Source organism: Aplidium turbinatum, chromosome 2 (assembly GCF_918807975.1).
Source record: "Aplidium turbinatum chromosome 2, kaAplTurb1.1, whole genome shotgun sequence".
Lineage (NCBI taxonomy): Eukaryota > Metazoa > Chordata > Ascidiacea > Aplousobranchia > Polyclinidae > Aplidium > Aplidium turbinatum.
Window position 1 is genome coordinate 19,862,588 of NC_137473.1, and position 20,176 is coordinate 19,882,763.

The 20,176-nt window shown below is 35.8% G+C and overlaps 1 protein-coding gene across 1 annotated transcript in view; it reads right to left on the reverse strand.

Moving 5' to 3' along the window:
• Nucleotides 1–3,657, reverse strand: part of LOC145788409 (complement receptor type 1-like) — a 42,833-nt gene extending 39,176 nt beyond the window's left edge. Inside the window, exons 1-4 of the mRNA XM_082600176.1 lie at nt 3,440–3,657; nt 2,144–2,261; nt 1,414–1,581; nt 640–776 (exon numbers count right to left, since the gene is read on the reverse strand). Of these exons, the coding sequence (XP_082456302.1) occupies nt 640–776; nt 1,414–1,581; nt 2,144–2,261; nt 3,440–3,657 (641 nt within the window). The remainder of the gene's footprint in view (nt 1–639; nt 777–1,413; nt 1,582–2,143; nt 2,262–3,439) is intronic.
• Between the last annotated feature and the right edge of the window lie 16,519 nt (nt 3,658–20,176).

Genomic DNA, 20,176 nt, shown 5'->3' on the forward strand with positions numbered 1-20,176 from the left:
TTGATCGAAAATTCTAAGTTTGTTTCAAATCAGAATACTCCAAAACCAGTGTTGATGTCAGACAAAAACTTTTAGTGTGCGGTAGCAGAAAAACTATTTTGGGGGGCAACTATTTTTTTATCGTTAAAGCGAAATACATTATATTTTAAAACATATTTAGGCTTACCGCATGCAGCTCACTGTTACGTTTTCTAAACTGAGATGGCAAAATAGATATGCAGTACAGTATTATTATATCACATACAAATAAACCTAGACGTATCATTATGAACCGTAAACTTGCCATTATCAAATACGACAAAATATGCAACAGTAAATGCCTTGGCCGATCGATAAGTTTTTACTTTTGTACAAATAACTTTGATGCAAGGTTAACCACGTTTAATTGAAAATTTAAATCAAGAATTGAAGTAAAAGTACAAGAAAGCCTATGCCAAAACGACGTTCACTAGAGACAATATAACTATAGCGTAGTAGTTCTGGAAAAGTAGACCAACTGACGCAACAATTCCGTTTCTTTGCAATTTCTTCAGAGAAATAAAATTACAAAAAGCTTTTCCCGGTAACAGATGATGAAGATCTTGAGTGGGACTTTCACCTCATGCACTCAATAACCTACGAATATCATTTATTTCTTACGCGATAGTCCCCTGGCAAGCTTCGGTGGCATCAACACCGCCTCTGAACTTAGTGGCAAACTCTGGGCGATATTGGGTGCATCGCTTGGTCACTGTGGTCAGCCCATTCTGGTATCGAAGTTCGTTCAAACAACTGTCCTGTGGATTGTATTGCAATTGAAAGCATTATAACAATGCTATGTAGCCGACCTTAGAGAAACAGTCGGGTTTGTTGTAATACAGTAATCGAGTGTTTTAACACGTCATCAAGTGTCTTTATCTTGGCACGTCATCAAGTGTCTTGGCAAGACACAACCGAATGCAAAGATTGTATCGAACTGACTTTCACCACTCGTCCATGCCCCCACAGCTTTGAATATCAGCAAACGTTAAACATAGCCGCTATGTACTTCTAAAGGTAAGAATGCACTTTGATAGCTTCAGACAGGGTGATGTAAAATGTTCGAATAGAGCACTTCGTAGACGCTGTTGTGTAATAGTGAATAAAAAAAAAGATCATATCTAAATCTTAAATGGTTGGGCACATTACACAAAAAGATGAAGATTATGTTGGAAGAAGAATGGGGCGATTGGAAGTTTAGAAATAAAGGTGAGAAAAGCCAAAGATCAGATGGAGAGACTGTGCTGAAAACCATGAAACAGTCTGAGTGAAAAAAGATGAAGATGTTGACAGAGTGATGTAGACAATTCACACTGGTGACACACTGATTTTTGAAAGCACAGCACAAAAAAAGATAAAGTGACATTTAATATATTTGTCCTATAAGCTACTTACAGTTCCCCTAGGACATTCCAAAATAGTAGACGGTCCTTTACAATCGTTGTTAGAAGCTCGTCCATCACAAACGAAACATCGGAGAGCTGTTTTGACTACACCCGAGGCCTTAGAGCCTATAAGTTTGTCAGCCCTGTTCAAAGCCTGAACTTCGATCAAGTAGCTTCTCTGAAATATTCGGTGAAGTTTAATTCGTTAATTTGCTGTTAAATATTCAGCCTTGTAAAATGTTGACACAGAGAAATGAAATTGAAAAAATTACACAATACTAGTTGGATATCTTACATAGCGCATAATTATTATCCAACATCAAATACAAAGGCGTAAATTGCATCAAAAGCAGCGAATTTCTTCATTTTAAGTTTAAAATCCTGGTTTTGCGTAATTTTTCGAGTAATCTTTCATCTGAGTAACAGAAACAGTGTTTCCAAGGAATAACTAGAGTTTGGATTATCAAGTATAAATTGTTGGACCATGAAATAAAATAGTGAGTAGCTTACCAAACTATAAAACCATGTTATTGTATAAAATAGTGCGTCTACAATAAGTCCATCTTTTAACGCTAGTCTTACAAACATACTTTTTACGTCTTGGCTTTGAAATCCGATGTTTTCCCACATTACAGTATGTAACTTACTCATTATTTAAATGTAATATTGTAGCATACACGATTATGATATACCTACAGGCATGATGTAATGATAATTTCACATAGGTCCCTCCAACTTACCCCGGGGTGCAGCTCGATCAAAGTCGCTTGTCTTTTATGCTCATCAACTTTTTTTTCCGACGTAGCAACAGTTTGTGTCACTTTACCTTCCTCCTCGCTGTATTCCTTTGCGGTGATGCTGTGGAATTTACGGTTTGGTAATATCGTTGTCAAATACTATTAACAACGATGTACAACACAAAATACTTTTTGCATAAACTTGATATTTTAAGACAGATTTGAGGCACATAATATAAAATGTGATAAAAAATGCAGATAATGTCAAGTTTCAGATCACCCACTTGAATAAATCCACTTACATAGTTAGTCAGCAACCTGAAAAAGCAGCAATTACTCTGATATCAGTACTTCTGATAGCCATAAGTTATGTTTTAAAAAAAATAGATAAATACGTTGCACAGTAGCATAGGCTACTGCAAAATATCTGACATATACTGTAGGCCTAAGAACTTTTAACAAATATCAAATTGTGAAACCATAACAATATAGAATAGGCCTTGTATCAAACGATACAAATCGTTTAAGTAAACTTGAACTTATTGGTTATAAAAAATTGTTCTGTTTCTTGTTCAGAATCGAAAACAATGATAATATCTGTGCTGTCAATTGTATTTGCTGCAACTTATTTTATTAAAAAAAATATGGTTATTTGGGATTTCTGTGATTGAACCTATACTGCTTCTTTTTTTGTATTATTTTGATTCTGAAAAAAATCAACCTTTTTGTAGCAAATGTTATTTCGTGAATATTTGCACATTAACAAAGTTAGCAAAATTTAAAGTAAATTTGTAGGCTTGTTTCTAGTTAGTGTCTGACGATGTTTTAAAGTGATAATTTCCTGTGACAACAATTAGATTGAAAGCACTATCAGACTGTAGGCAACCCTTTGAATACTATCTAATAAAAAAACAATAAACTGCTACTTATGCAGTATTCATTTTAATTTGTTACAAAGCAGAAATATCTGCTAATTGTAAGATTAAAACAAATAACTATTTTTTTGCGGATCAAATAGTTTCAGCAAATTTATCACTGACTTAAAGAATAGTTGAACTTGTTTATGAAGCTTTAAAACTTTTTTGTGGTTACAATAAAGAACTTCGAATTCCGGTTATTCTAAAACGGTTAGTAAATAAGGCCTTCAGTGTTTATGAAAAGACTATTTGTGGATCAAAATACGTAGCTTACGGTAGTGACTGAATTTCTTTTCAAAACATTACTGCTATAACCTGCACACGCATAATATGTATAAAAGAGCGTTAAGAAGTCGGTTTTCTTGAATTAGTTTTTACTTACAGATATCCCTTTGCGCCGCTGATGTAGTTGAATCCAACTTGAATGGACGTTGATCTAATATTTTCCACATTTATGTTAGATCTTCTTCTCGCTCTGGGTCGTACAGATTGAGATCTTGCTTGTCTTTTTGACCGGGATAGTATTTCGTCTTCCTCGTCAAATGCCGTAACAGCAAGTACGACAGCCGTAACTATGGTTACGGTAAGGAACAACCTCATAATTACAAGAAGTCAAATGACTAATCAACACTGCATAATGTTATATTGTAGTTATAATTTTGCTTTTAGCTGAGGCTCGTGGGCCCGAAGACTTAAAAGTTTGTGATCGACCCATCTGGGAAGCTCATGACAAATGCATTTTCAGGATTTGAATTTTAGAGAAACTTTGATTTGATTGCAATTCTTTGACGTCACGAACTTGTTTCTAATAAATTTTAGTTTGAAAATTTTATCGCTGTTATCGTCCCGTTAACAGAAAAGTGAAATCTATGTCCTCAGTTCTTGCTTACTTCTAGCATGCTTCTAGATACCGTACTTTGAAACCACAGCTTACCAAACAATAACCCTCATACAATTTGATCGACTGATTTATTGCAACAACTATGACTTGGTATTGCTTAGCAAAGCAGATCAAGCAAACTTTCACAGCTCACCGAATCAAATTTCTTGTTTTGTAATGTAAAAAATGATCGCTCTGACTATGATTGTGCATTCAACCTTTCATCTCAAAGAAAATAACAGGTATGAAAGTTTGTTTAAGGCCGTCAACCGCGTTAAATCACAGCAATCTAAATATTATTACAAAAATAACATTGAAACGGTAAATCGAGAATTCATTGCACAGTCGCTTTTCATGTAAGCTAATAACTTTTAAATTTTGTTCCGCTACCTCTGGGCCACTGAGTTGAAATGTTGGAAGGCATAGAATACCAGCTGGTTTTATGCAGCATTAATCGTTACGCAAGACCAGGCCACGCAATCCACGCCCAGATCGCTTCTGGAAAGTGCGGCTTGTTCGGTTGCTAATAACAGCCTTCACACGCACTGATGCCAAAAGCTGTTTAAAAGTGTCAGTCGTCAGCCAAGATTCCAAAATAACTTAATTTGTGATGGATGTTAAAGTTAGTTATTAGAATTTTACGTAATTTAATATAAATACGCAGGGTATGAAAAATTAAAGTTATGGTATTCAATGTGTCCAATTACATACGGTACATTGACCATTTAATTGTTTTCTTACAAGAAACTCGCTAGTCATATTCGTAATTTTGATTTAGCACTCAGCTTGTTTTCTTGCATGGTGCTATGCTTGAGGATCCGATGGAATCTTCTTGTACCAATTAATCAAGAAAAATACCTGCACAGACAACTTCATTTTGTTTTCATCCTGAAGTTTGTTTTCTGTTCAATTTTTCTAAAACACATTTATATGTTTTTGACGATGCTTGCCTTAATGTGAAATAGAATAAACACATCATCTCTTAAAAAAATCCCGGTCGCCCAGCATCACGCATACAGCCTAAGCAAGTTATATAAATTACAACAGACAATAATTGAGATTCTAAAACTGTATGTCGCGACGCGTTCTTGAGTCGTTTAAAAATTCTGCTTAATAATCCCCTTTCATTATTGGACGGGAAGTGTTTCTATATCTTCGATACGTGTCTTCAAAACTGTTAGAACTGGTACATTGATGAGTTCTAAGTTCATGCCTTTCTTAAATAAGTAGATTATGCTTTAAAAGGTTGAGAATTCCAAGATACAGAGGACAACTGGAGCCAGTTCGCGGTGCAATCCTTACATGAAGCTAAAGATCAACCCAGTAATTTTAAAATGAGTGATTTTGGAAAGTTGCATGAATCTAATGAAGCCATCTTTGTACAAAGAAGTGTTTCAAATGAAATATTGATGACCGTTTTTGTAACTTTTGGCATGATGGCTTTCAAGATGACAAGCTACTGCTGCCACTAAGCTTTATATGTTTGTGTAAGACTTTTTTCGTGTTGATAAAAATATTCTCTCACCGAAACAATAGCCAGTGTTTCTAATTAAGAACCTAAATAACATTTTAGTGTCCTGTTCTTGATGGGCAATGTCCTGTTCTTGATGGGCAATGTCCTGTTCTTGATGGGCAATGTCATGTTCTTGATGGGCAATGTTTTATGACTAACATAAACCACCATACCATCAACTGAATAGCGTACGGATGGGCCTGATGATAAGAAATTAATTAATGATAATTGTATTCGTAGGTGTGATATTTTTGTAACCTCTTATTTATAGATTTGTGTAAATTAATTGACTGACTTTTATTTATTCCTTGTCTATACAAAGCGTAGAAAACACGGTAAAGCTGTTCAATAAGTTACAACAAAGAAACAAAGGCTGCTACAGTATAAGCTATATCACCACGTACTAAAATGGTATAATTTTCATTTTGAAGTCATTATGACAAAATACTGTGCACTATTACTACGAATCACGTATTACAACAGAGAGCTGGAAACAGCGCAGAGACATCGAGTCAGAAGTTTTGTTTCCAATCATTTTTCATGCATGTCTTTCCGATGCACAAGGGCGTGCTTTGGCGTGGTGTCGAGCCGATGTGCTTTGAAACGACAAGCAGGCGCTCTCACCACTCGGTAGTCGACAAAAATAACTTTTGTTGCATAACAAAAGTGATTCATATCGTTTGTTGGGAGTCAAATTCTTCCCACAATGCTGTACTTTATTTCTTTAATTCGCTTAACCATGTAAAGCAATTTCATTTCCAAGTATTTTACATTGCCAACAAACTTGCATACTATTTTGCTGCACACTTTCGGAACATAATTTTCTATTCGATATGATCGATCGATACCACAATGTTTGCAATGCAATTGGTGGGCATGGAAAGTATCATATTGCCAATGCGCTTCAGCGAAACAGAAAATCCATTTACATTTTACATTTAAATCTCCTTATAGGCAACATAAAAACAATTCACTGAAATTTTTTTTTCAGAAATCCGCATTCAATCTCAATCTCAATCATGAAGAACGTGCTGCAATCATAACTGGTACTTCTTATCCAGATAGTGCAAACTGCTGTGCGAAAATATGGAAAACAATAATATATTCCCACTGGCTTGCTTTGGTTCAAATAAATTGTTTGCGTTGTTACCACATACAAGCTGCTACATTGCATTACACTTCATGATTGTTAAAAAAACAATCCACATTTTTTTGAAGTTCTGGTCAACTATCATCATCAAGACTCCACCAGCTTATAGGATATTCAGTAATCAAGTCAGCATTTTGGTTGTCCTCACCACAAAAATATGAAAATAATTACGCAGTCTCAATCTGTTTTAAAACTTTCTGAGTCACAAAAAAAGAGCTAACCTTTGTTTTAACTTCACGTTTGTAAACTCAATTGAGGTTGCAATGTTTAATAATCGTCATGACAACAAGGTTTGTGTTACGAAGGTCGAGAGTTGCGTCAAATGAAGTCTTCATTGACATTCAGAAAAAAACGTTCTGTAACCGAAAAACTCTTTTCAACTACGCTTAACGGATTGATTACTTAATGTTCACCAACCCTGCAAACAGGCAGCACGCGAGTTTAATGTGACGTCATCTAATTGTTTTAAAACCCATGAAGTTTTAAGTTTATGAAAAACCAGCAACGTGGAGTGAATGGATAGAAATAGACAAAATTCTCTGAATGTGTAAAATCGGTCAAAAATTTTGCTCACGACGTCGAATTATCCCTGAAATTAAAGGATTTATGTTTTGTTTCGGCTGCTTCTTCTACATAAGAAAACATTGCTTGGCCGAAATAAACGATTTTCTTCCCCACAATCAACGTAGAATTCATTGCTCGAATATTTCTATGCAAATGTCGGAGACGTGATAGGTTCGTGGTTCGTGTAAGTTGACTTAAGTCTATCATGTTTTCATAATAATAAAAGCACGATAAAATGAAAGACATTAGTCAACTTATGAAAAACTATATTTAGGTTTTCAGCTTGGTATTTTTATTTAATTTTAATTGGTCTTAAATACTTAAAACTCTAGGGTCCTATCCGCAAGTTTACTAAAAATCAGCAACTATTTTTTTTAAATAGCAATTTATGTAATTTACATTCATGAATATTCTTTGATAAATGCGTTCAGGCAGCGATCAACATATTTTGGAAAGTTACAAACATTTTCGACGTCAAATAAGCGAACTGGTGATTTGCGTTCAAATCCGTTCTGTGCTAAATTGACATATTCCACTCGTAGTTCCATCACGTTTCATTGTGGCGTAAGTGCACTCCACAGTGGCTTCGCACACTGTTCCTACGTCATTAGCTTACTGTTCTTGCGTGCGTAAGACAAAATTACATAATTGCGCATCGTACTTTGTCACTCTTGCTTTCTCTGACGTATCATTGACATTTTGTGTACTTGTCGCAATATATTCCTTCGAGAAAGGATTTTACTAATTTTTAGACGTATTATTTGGTTCAATCAAGCCAGCAAACAGACACGTAATCTATCATGTGTAAAGATCTTGCGTGACGCATAAAGCAGCAGTAGTTTTTTAATCTCGATCTTTAGTTTGTCAACGAAGTTTTAAAATCTCCAACTCCGCTTAACAAAGCCGATTTATTGACCTCATAAAAGTAATATTGTACTTCTTTGTAATTCGCTGACCAATAAAAGCGTAACAAGTGTAAGCCACCTTCTGGGCAGATAACTGCATGTAACTAGTTTGCTTGTTTGGTTTTTGTATATTTCCTTTCTTTGTTTGACGTTTGTAGTTTTTGAGACAGCATGTTAGTCTTTTAGTTACTTTGTGATGCATTAACAATTTTCTATACTACGGTTTATCGTAATTTCATACAAATAAGGCACCCCTGTGACGTAGCCAGACTGAAAATTTTCAGAGAGCTGCAAAACTTTTTGGTAAAGCAAGTATTTTAATTGCTGAAACATAGTCTATTTAAAATATAAATACTGTATCTACAGTAGCTTACTGCATGGCCACCTGGAGATGCGGCCTGATTTGTCACATTTTGCAGATTTTGATTCCTACTGCTAGTGTTTGACTGACATTTTCTGAGATGTTTTTACTTTTTGCTGTCTCCTAATGACATAAAAGCTTTTTTTGCTTTGGAGAAGCAATAGCAAATGAAAAAAAGTAAGTTGAAAAACGCTAAATCAGACTCTTATTGAAAAATTAACAGTCTGACTAAAATCTTCGAAATCAAATTTTCTTTGTTTTTCAACATGTGAGGATGTAAAACCTATCGTGTCATTTGGGGAAAACAGCAAACAAAGCGTAAAAATATAATTTTTAGAAAATTTTGCTTAAACATTCGCCAAAAGTTAGCAAAATCTGGAAATTTCTGCAAAATGTGACGAATCAAGCCGTATCTTTAGGTAGCTAGCCATGCTTACTGCCATTAATGGCAGATTAAAAATTTACGTGACACAATCAAGAGTGAGCTAAGTCATATGACATTAATAAATAAACTAAAACGTATAGGCTGAAAGATACTGTATTGTATACAATGTAAATTGTAAGTGCAAGTGCAGTATGTCTTTATAAGTTTCAGTATTTATGTTATGCAATGAAGTGGGTTTTGATTAAAAATACGCAGTAAACAAGTAAGTCCAAGTTAATTAGCTGGCTTTCGCACTCAATCACGCACCAATGAGCAGTTAGCATTTTGCTTCCCTACAAGTTTTGAGATGAGGAGGAGGCCAGCCAAACATTGCCACTAAAGATAATAGCCTACCATCCTCTGCCACTAAATAAAGTAAAATATCCTCGTGTCTTGGATGATGAAAAGAGTAAGGTTTGGCTGGCCTCTAAAAGCCTGCGTTTTGTTCGAGGAAGCAACCACAACCTGGGATGGTAAAAAAAAAACTTTTTGGCTCCAGGCACTCAAGCGACGACGATCAAAAAAATACAGGATTTTGCAGGTAGCCTACTGACAATGAAAAAATCTTGAAATGTCACAATGTGACTTGCACATCTAAGCCTACTTCAAAGATATTGAATCTAGATAATAATCATAACTTGTGTAATGTATATAATAAAAACTTGTATGGGGTATAATAGAAAATTTAATATTTTTGTGGAGTGTGATTGCCTACCAGGCCCCGTGGCTACGTCTCCGTGCTTCCGATTGTCTTTTGCTTATGACAAGTCACTAATATTAGCAATGTTAGTCATCAGACAGTCTAGTCATTAAGTAATTAGTCGTTTGGATTTTTTCCACGGTTGTGAAAGCGAAAAAACACACAAACTACCAAAATGTTGCAAAATTTTTGCTCAGACAATGTGCTCCTTCAAATCATCATCATACAGATCATAAAAGCAGATTATCACTGTATAGGCTACATCTTATTTAATTCATCATCATACATCTTGCAATCAGTCGCTCAGTAGCTGCCGTTGCAGAACATCTAGCACCTTTCCTAGATCCTTAGGTACCTTTTTGCAACAAGAATACATGGGTTCGAAGTAGGCCTATCCAGTATCCAATTGAGTGGTATACGCATAAACTTTCATGAGTCATGAGGAATACATTTCGTTTATATTGGTTTAGGTAGGCTATCACATTTAAATAGCACTTTTATTCTCAACCAAAGCTACAAAAACAAACGCTTGAAAACGTCAACATAAGTTAAAGTAGCATCTTTTCCAAAAGGTTATAATTGAGGAGCGAAATCAGTTTGTAACAAACACAATGGGATGTTTTCATGAAATCTTTTCTAGAGGTATAGTTAGTTCTTTCGGAAGGTCAAATCGATCTCAAATGAGGACCGTGGGATCAGTTGGAAAATTAAACCTTGTTATTAGTGGTTAATAAATAAATGACTCTTTCTAATGTGCCTATTAATTAGGGAGAAAATGCCGCTGAAATAAAGGAAATTTAATGTAAACGCCAGGAAATAAAACAATCTGATTTAATACTTCCTTGACCCCGTATACAGCCTCAACGCTATCTTTTGACTGATTTGTATGTAGACCGGATATCTCTAACACTTGTAGTTAATTAGGCTACGTTTTGATCTCTAGCGGTTGCACTTCTGCTCCACAAGTGAAAAATGAAAGGAACCGTGGTCCAGAATCGTAATCAAGCTTTAAATTCCAGACCATGAAATGCACCATTAGAAAGTATGGAGTCGTAGCATCACTTCCCTTTTTATCCAGCCGTGAAATGGCTTTCCAGAAAGCTTGTTATTATGTGCGTTTTTAAAATCAAGAAAGAAGTAAAAGAGCTTTGCAAGAGACAAACTCTTTACTGACGGAGCTTCTGCAGAATGAAATATGATTTCAAATAAATTTCTCTATTTGAATAAGAACATTCTGATGACCCCGATCAAGGTGAAACAGATTGCAAAGTTTTTTGGAAATTACTAACTGCACTTGATATGCATTTATATTAGTAAACATTTAGAGATTCATTTAAAAATTTTGGTCAACATTTACCAAATATGAGGATGCTCAGAAAAAAAATCTCTGATTAATAATACTGCACAATAAAGCCTTCATGGAAGATTCCTGATAATGCATATTTAATCAGTGTGAAAAATAATGTTCAGTTCAGTTTGTTTTTATTTCTGACCATCACAACGAAAAACAATACTGTATATGCCAAACATAGCAGAGGTCTCGAAAAAGGAAGAAGCGACAAAACGAGAACATTGTAATGTAATGTTGAATGTTGTAATGTTCAACCATAATATTTTATTCTGGTGGTCAATTAAAAACAAAAACGGTATCTATTAGAAATCAATCCAATGTGAACTGATATTTTGAGTGCATACTTGTGCGAAAGGCGTTTTTTTTGGCTACTACTGATAGATAAGAAACAGAGAAATCGAGTAGATGTCTCGCTTCGTTTCCTTGTAAGTTGGCTGGGGCCACGTCTATCTCGTATATTGTCGACGAAGCAATAATAAATTTCATAAATTTGCATCAAAAGATTTCTTAAGTGCAATAAAATTTTGCTTTTCTTTGGGTTATGCATTAAAAATGAAAATATATCCGTATTTTTAAAATATCATAAAGCGCCCAATAAACAAAACTAATTTCTGACATGTGGTCTTGCATTACTATGATATCGGGTTCGTAAATCAATTCTTGGGGTTTTAATAAACCACAAATACAAAAATTTAGGGAACTATTGTTTTATTGGGTTGTTGAAAAGTATGCATAGGCTACGTACAAGCCTGCTACGTTTACACAAATGCTATAACTTCAACGTACTTAAATCGTACTATTTATGACATTGAAAAAAGTGATCGTTTTTATTTTGAGTGTGATAATTTAGATTGCAACATCAAATCTTAGCTTATAAAGCCGAGTTATAGTCTTCACAATAGAATAAGCGTCACGGCCAAGCGTATGACATTACGTCACTAAAAAACATAAATGAACAACATAAAAAAAAACCTTAAAAAAATTACATCATGAAAACATAGCAACGTGACAACATGAATGGTTTTGTAAGCAATACACAAATACTCTAAATATAGACCATCATGAAATGGCATTTAAATAAGAAAACTCCACTAAAATTTTTTCCATAAATACGTATATTCGATATTGTCATGGTTTTTATTGATCTTCAATCTTTGAAATGTCGTTTTTATTGTGGTTGTGGAAAGATGCTTGATTAATGTTATGACGAAGAAAAAAATAGAACGAAGATTCTTTTTCATATTTATAACATTTAAAATAACCTCAATTACCACTTAGCGTGTCGTTCCAGAATTATTGCAGCTTTATCGTTTACATCAAGTGGTATTTGTTGTTGGGATGATTAGTGCAATGCCGATTATAAAATGACGCCGCGTTCATCGGTTTCTCGGAATGCACAAAAACAAATTATTCTATATCTGGGATCTTTGAATATTGGTTAGTCTTGAGATTCCTGACCTATCTTTCACAAAACAACAGCAATTATAAAACTAAGTTGGTGGGTAAAGTCTAAAGACAGTGGTATATAGGGTGGTCAGTTTTCTGAAATGCAATTCAAACAAGCACGTGGACGCGTATGTTTGGCACGTTCCGACAACACGTCTTCCTTTATTAGTGTTCTATCAGGCCTATTGTGTGTTTAGCTAACGAGGTTGAATTATATATTTCCAAGTAATAACCAACTCGTGCAAGAAATTTTTGTACCACAAACAAGCATCGTTTTGACTATGCACGGCGACAATGACAACGCATAAACATTATATTGATGTGGTGGCAACAAGACCATGTTCGCCTAAAACAGGGGTTCCCAACCTTTTTTGCTGCTCGTACCCCTTTGTCAGGTCAGAGCATTCTTCGTACCCCCAAAAGTTCTGATTGAATTTTTTAGGTATATATTGCTAAATTAAATTGCTTTTATAGCTCAATTAAACGTTAAACCGATATTTTACACAAAAATGCAAAAATTACCAAAAGAAATTAAATGTCAGTTACTTTGTTTTGACACTTCTCAGTGAGATATTTGTTGCTGCTTTATTGATAAAATTCGCTCAAACGATGGTTCGATTTTACTCAAGCCAACATTCTAGTAAATCATCTTCTAGTTGCAGACGATTTTTGTACTTATTTTTGATATACATCATGGTCGAAAAGCCACTTTCATAAAAATTGTTGTTGAGAAGTTGTTGAGAAGAGAATTAACACTGTCATAGCAAGACTTGGGAAGGCTTCATAACAACACATCAAACATCTTCTAACTTTGATTTGTCAAATAGCAGTTTCAATTTTTGGCAGCTTTTCATTTCGTTGATGTTCTCCTTCAAATTATCATTCATTCGACATTTTGTTAAATCAAAAAGAAATGGATTTATGATCCAATGCTGGAAATAATTCAATTCACCAGCAAGAAAGTAACCATGAAAGAATCAACCAGCATCTTTAAATGGGAAATAATTTCACTTGACATTTTGCAGTAGCAAAGAGTTATTAGCAATGTCATCAAGACAAGGAAAATTAGCAAGGTTTCCATTTTCATTTTGATTGATTGAATCTTTATCCTCGGACTGGGAAAGCTTCTTGCAGCACTTAATCCTGGCAGTTTCGCATAGCCTACTTGTAGAGGCTTTGAATCACTGACGCAGGCCCGGTCACCGAGATTGACAGAGTGAAGTTTCCGATTGTTGAAGTCTTGTTGCCTGGGAATTATTCTATCCATTACATGCCGCTGAATGGAGAGCAGTCCTTAACATGCGTTGCTTAAGCGCACACCCCGAGAGTCGAACCAACGCCGCTTGATCTTGAAGGTTCTTCGTTCCAGAAGTCACGCGCTAACCAACTGAGCTATCGAGGCGGACATTTTCAGCAGCAGAAAGTAAAAAACACATTGTTATGAGACAATGAGGCTTCTCAACCTACTAAATAACAACAAAGTTTGTAGATATTTTTTTTCAAAGCAACGACCGTAATGGCATAATATCATTTACAATTCCAAAATAAAACTCTACTGTGAAATTTGTTTGAAAAGCTGCTCTGTGGCCCAAGGATCTTCGTACTCCTTGATGTTCTATCTCGTACCCCCAAGAGGTACGAGTACCCCCGGTTGGGAACCCCTAGCCTAAAACAATCGTAGTGCAGAAAACCTTCCAACATTCAAAGGTGGCTAAAAGAAGAGAAATAGTATGATACCACATTTTGTATCTAAAATAAATCTAGAATCAATTTTACATAAAACCTTATGGGAAGTAGGAATAGGAATGGACGGGTTGCAAACTATGCAATCGCAACAAACTGTTGTGCTGTTTTAAATACCAAAGTATTTGATAATTAAACAAGTATAGATTATGTTGCAATTCCGAGTAATAGACCGCCACCATGTGACTTTGTAGCGTGAAGTTCTTCGATCTCTAAACGATTTGATTACATTGGATTCCAACTGAATGAAGAGATGGGGGCTGTAGAGATTTTCCGATTTATAGCCAACCACTCATACCCAAAAAAAATAAAGTGAAATTTGCGCAACCATCTGCGACACCTACAGATAGGGTGCATCAAACCTCCCTCATAATTTTTTTTTATGGCAGTATATTAAATTTGTTCTATCCATATAAAAATCAATTGTTCAAAATATTACAAAATTTAGATGAACTCTACCGGGTCCACAGCGAGCTAAAGCGAAAAATAGGGTCATTCCACATGAAAACAGCCAATATGAAGATGTCTCGAATACGATACCTCTCAGATTTTGCTGAAAAGTTGTCATACTATGCCTTAGGCTACCATACAAAAGAATCCTAGGTTTTAGATCAATATCTCCTCGAATGGTACGTCTATGGCGGCCATTTGAATTTCGAGTACTACCCTCGTTTTTGACTTGTGAAATGTGGAGGTAGCATATAGAAATCTTTGCCATTTTCAGGACCCCATAAACTTTTATTGTAAATGTAATGGAAAACTAAAATTTACTATGCTAGCTCATTATAAATTATATTACACAATTCAACAATAAAAAACAACACTTCTTGATGCATGTGTATTAGATGGGTCACTAAAATCTTAATATTTTTCCCTATCAAGGTGTTTTTGTTTAATTTTTGGATTCTTCCGACACCCTAACAAATTAGAATATTTCGTCTAAAACATAATTATTTGTAATACTCATGGGCTCCGTTAGAGGGGGGCCAAGGGGTGATTACCTCCCCACGAATTGGAGTGGGGGTAACTAATGCAAAATTTCCCCCCCCACCCCCCCACTAATCGCTTTTTTGCAATCATTGGCTTTGTAGGCTATATACATTGCGGTAGCCATTGTTGCAATTTAATTGCTCAGGCTGCCATTACTTCTGAATGCAATAGAGACCTACATGCTATGGGAATTGTTCAGGAGCTAAGTTACTGTACTGTATTTACAAAATCAGTCTGGCAAGTTCAAAATCGCCCTGCAGGAGGAATCCCATCATACTTTGCACACTTTGTGCCAAACAAGATTGCTGACACGTGTTCCGGCCATTTCTTCAGTGTTGTAAAACTACGAAGCCTTGCCAAACACACTTCAAAATTTCAACAATGCGAAATCATTAGGCCTTTATTCCCAATTATTGCAAGGCAACACTTACTTTGCATTGCAACCTTGCCAGGTTTTATTCAAACCACTTGAAAAGATAACTGGCCTGTTGCAGACCAAGTCTTATACTATCAGCGGCACGATGGAGCTAGTTGAAAACTCAAAAGTTATTTATCAGAGTTTTAGAAATGAAGAACAATTTATGCAGTCATAACTTACAAGGAATCTCAGCAGCAAGTGGATAGCTTAGGCTTATAGCTAAAATCCAAATTTCAAGAAGGCGCTGTGAGCGAAGTGTTTTCCATGACCTCGCTTCTCATTACAGAAGGCAGTTCTATGCATCTACTGACAGCATAGTGCAAGGCCTTACCCACCGCTTCAATGGCAAAAGAATTAAGACTCACCAAATGCTTGAAGAAGTTTTAGTATCTGGCACAGTCAACGACAGTGTTGGAACGATATGGCTTCGACGTGAAAATTTTGGGCCAAGTATGTGTGCGATGTTCGAAACAAGTTAATGGGGCTTAAACCTATTGTCAAAGAGTTGTATGCCAGTGCGGAAAAACTTGTAAGATTGCTACTAGTCAATGGCACTTCTTCTGCAGAAGCTGACAGATCGTTTAGCTCGCTACGCCGCTTAAAAACATGGCTCCTAAGCACAATGACTGCTTTAAGACTCAATTGCATTGCCATGTGCCATGCCCATCATGTATGTATTTGGATGAACTAAGTGTAGATGAAATCTGCAAATAATTTGTTTTCAACAATGAACAAAAATTTAAAGTCTTTTGGGACTTTTGACTGTTATGCTTATAGTAGAGTAGAAGCAGAGTGCAAACAGTGTTTTGTTTGAGTTGATGTGTTCGTTTATAATGTTATTTCTTTGTAGTTTTTGTGAGATTTCGGCACAAGGTATTACCTGGGTGCTATGGCATTTTTTGTTTAGTTAACCCTTTAATGCCCAGTGTAGCCAATTGGCACACCTTAATTGAGGGGCCCCTGTAACTTTTTTAAAAACAAATATGTTTCCTTGTCATGGTTTAATCCACCATTCTATCTCTTGTGAAGACAATAATAGCAAAGAAATTTATTGGAAACACTAATTACCCACAATTCCCTTTCGAAGAAAGCATGGTGATGAGGTGACCATTGAAAAGTTGAAATAGTCAGAAAATGAGGCAGCTTCAGAGCACTGCAGATTTGTTTATTTGAAGAAATGATTGCACTTTTGTGTGTTTTCACAAAGTCATATCAACAAATAACTAGCCTAAATACTTTAATTTTGAAGTTAATGTTTTTAATCTTAGTTATGTTACCCGAAATTTTGATGTAGCCAAATGGCTACATTGGGCGTAGAAAGAGTCCAAATTCCATGGAATAGAATAAATTTTTGATTTTTTTTTACTTTTTATGCAGATACGTTCTTTACTGTAACGCTGCCTGAATTATCTACAATTGATGAAAATAATGTAGATTTGGTGTTGAATGGGATATTGCGATAGTTGTGCCCGCTGGTGACATTTCAGAGTAAGAGGATGAGTCCGATGAAGATGCGGAATGCCTACTTCTTCATCAAGGTTATCTTCGGCGCCTTCTACTACAAGACAGCCACAAGTTGAAGTGGTTGTGGAAAGTGTGAAAGAGGTTCAACCGACAAAACGGTCAACCAGTAAAACCACAAAACGCCAGTGTACGTGGAAGAAGGAGGTATTTAAACCCAGTTTGGATGTTCAGTGGGAGGATCAAGGGTATACTCTATCTGAATATGAAACCCCTTTGGAGTATTTTTTAGAGTTTTTTGATGACGAGCTGTTTGGAAATATTGTCCGTGAATCAAAACTCTACGCTCATCAAAAAGACGGACATGTCTTGATTACATCTATTGCTGAAATGAAAAAGCTTATAGGAGTGCTCCTCCTACACATCAGTATTGTAAAGATGCCTTCGAGAAGGATGTAATGGGAAAGACGAACGAGATACTCTCTAATAGCTGACTGAATGCCACGCAACAGATTTGAAACGCTGTTGCATGAACTTCAATGATAACACAGATATGAAGAAAAGAGACGAGGAAGGCTATGACAATCGAAGTGAATCCCTTGATAGAGCATCTGTAATGGAAATGTCAGCAAATTCCTCCGGAGGAATATAATATAAATTGCAAATAGCCTGCCAAAGAATCTTAAAGCCATTTAGTTTTCTGGTTACTCTTTGTAAAATGCATATAACATTTCTTCTTCGGTTTTTGACCTTCAGCGATCGAATTTACAGGATAATTTGTATCTAAGAATTTTCATATTTGCGCACTCTGTATGCCCAATGTAGCCATTTGGCAACATTTTTTAATTTTTTATTTAAAACACAAAAAATAAAATTTTTGATAAAAATGGATTTATTGGGTCACAAATGTCACTAAAAAACGAAAAAAAATTTTTTTTCGTTTGTAGAAAGTAGTCCGGGCATTAAAGGGTTAAAGGATCTGAAAACCCCATCAGGCAGAAAAGGCTTATTTTACCCCTATTAACATCAGAAACAATATCATGAGAAAGCTTACTAACTCTGAATGGGGCACTAACCCACAAACTCTCAGAATGACACCATTGGCTCTTTCTACTACAAGGCAGAATATGCATGTCCTGTTTGGAACAGGTCCTGTCACTCAACAAAACTCAACCCTGCACTTAACCATTCTTGCGTAACTTATTATTGGATGCCTGAAGCCTACAAATACCAACAAACTTTACCTGCTCGCTGGTATTGCACCACCACACATTACAAGAGATGTTAAGAGTGAAGCTGAAAGGTTAAAGAAAACATGCGATTAAAGACACCATCTCTATGGACAAACTGTTGCACAGACACGGTTGAAATAAAAAAAAACTTTCTGACCTACGTTCGGCCACTAATCTCAAAAAAAAAAGGCTTAAACAATGGAAACAACCTTTCGAAATGACCAATCATACGTGGAAATGAAGGTTCCACCATCAGAATTCATTCCTCCAGGAGCAAACGTCCGGCAAAGTGGAAAACTTTGAATCGACTCCGAACCGGTGTTGCCCGTACCAAATCTACAATGGTAAAGTGGGACTACAACAAAGGCAAAGTTATGTCGTAACAAGCCCCAAACAGCGGACCATCTTCTTTTGTGCTCTCAGCTTACCACCCAATGCAGCAATGCGGCAAGTGGGACTTTTCAATGTACAACTCCGTCGCACAAGAATGTGTCGATCTGTGGTTTATCAACCAAACTTATAAGACTCGAAAGAAAAGGAAGTCCACTACGTTTAGAGCTTTACATGACCATGTGGGCATTGTCATCCAACTGACTGTTGCAGAGTAACACAAGACTAAAGTATTTTATTCACTGCTAGACAGTTCTGGACACTTTCATTCTTGTCACCCAACATTACAAGGAGCACATCTAGCCTACATGACGAGCGAGATATGCATTTCTTTGAAGAACCTTTGTCTAATAGCCATCTCCCGAACATTATTTCTTGAAAACCACATCGATTGTTCAACAATGTTAAAAAGTTTGTTGGTCCATCAGTAGACCTAATCTTGTTTGATTTGAAACAAATGGAAAACAAAATTTATTGCATATTCTGCTAATGTAGTCTGCTAATTCTCTCCTCACCATTATACCCGAAGACCAAGTATCACGTAAAACTTTTACCTTTTTTGTTTTTAACTGTCCCAGTCACTACGGGCAAGTAATCTTCGGGTATTTTTCAACTGTCCCAGTCACTACGGGCAAGTAATCTTTGGGCATTATTTTTTCATAATCACCTTTTATCGTTTTCTTTCCCGTTTTCTTCTACAGCTGACTATCACTTTCATCCGGTGTCTCCTCTTCAATCAATGGTTCATGAATGATTATTATCACACAACCTCCTCGATAAACGTCCGTGTTTTTCCCATTCTTTCCAGATTGATTGGTTAGGGAAAATGACTTATCTTTACATTCCTTTGCTTTGTGTCCTTGCCTACTACAACGATTGCACCACTTCCTTGCATCTTGATGATTTCTGTTAGGCTTACTTCGACAATTGACACCCTTATGACCTGAGCCATTACAATTAAAATATCGTATTTCTCGAGGAACAGAACCCTTTTAAAATCATTTGTTTGCTCCTCGTCATTATTGCATAACAATGTCTCTTCGATCGACAACTTCTCATCATGGGCAACTAAATAATGTTTAGCCATACTAGCTACATCTCTTAGAGCAGCGGTTCTCAATTTAACTTCTACAGTACTTTGGTGATTTGAACTTTTGGAGTTTTCATTGGTTTCCAGTCCGTGAACTGACCAGTGACACTACTTTGAATATTAAAGCTTTTGTAGAGAGTTTGCTTTGTTGAACCATAGAGAAATAAAACAAAGTATCCTTAGCGGGTTTAACATATTTTTTTACACACAAAAAAATATAACATAATCAAAATAATTTCAAAGGTTTTCGACACGTACGTGTTGTCCTCATCAGGAATTAAATCTGCAATATAGATAAAATGAAAATTCGTAAAATAAATTATATGTTAAACCCGCTAAGGTTAGTCTGTTTTATTTCTCTACTTTGAATATGTTGCATCCATCTGAGAGTGAGCTTGATAAAATTTTAGATACAAGCTGCACATGAGTATTCACTACTGTCTCAGAAAGCTTTGAAAATAATTTTACCTATTGCGACATCTTATCTTTGTGAATGTGGAT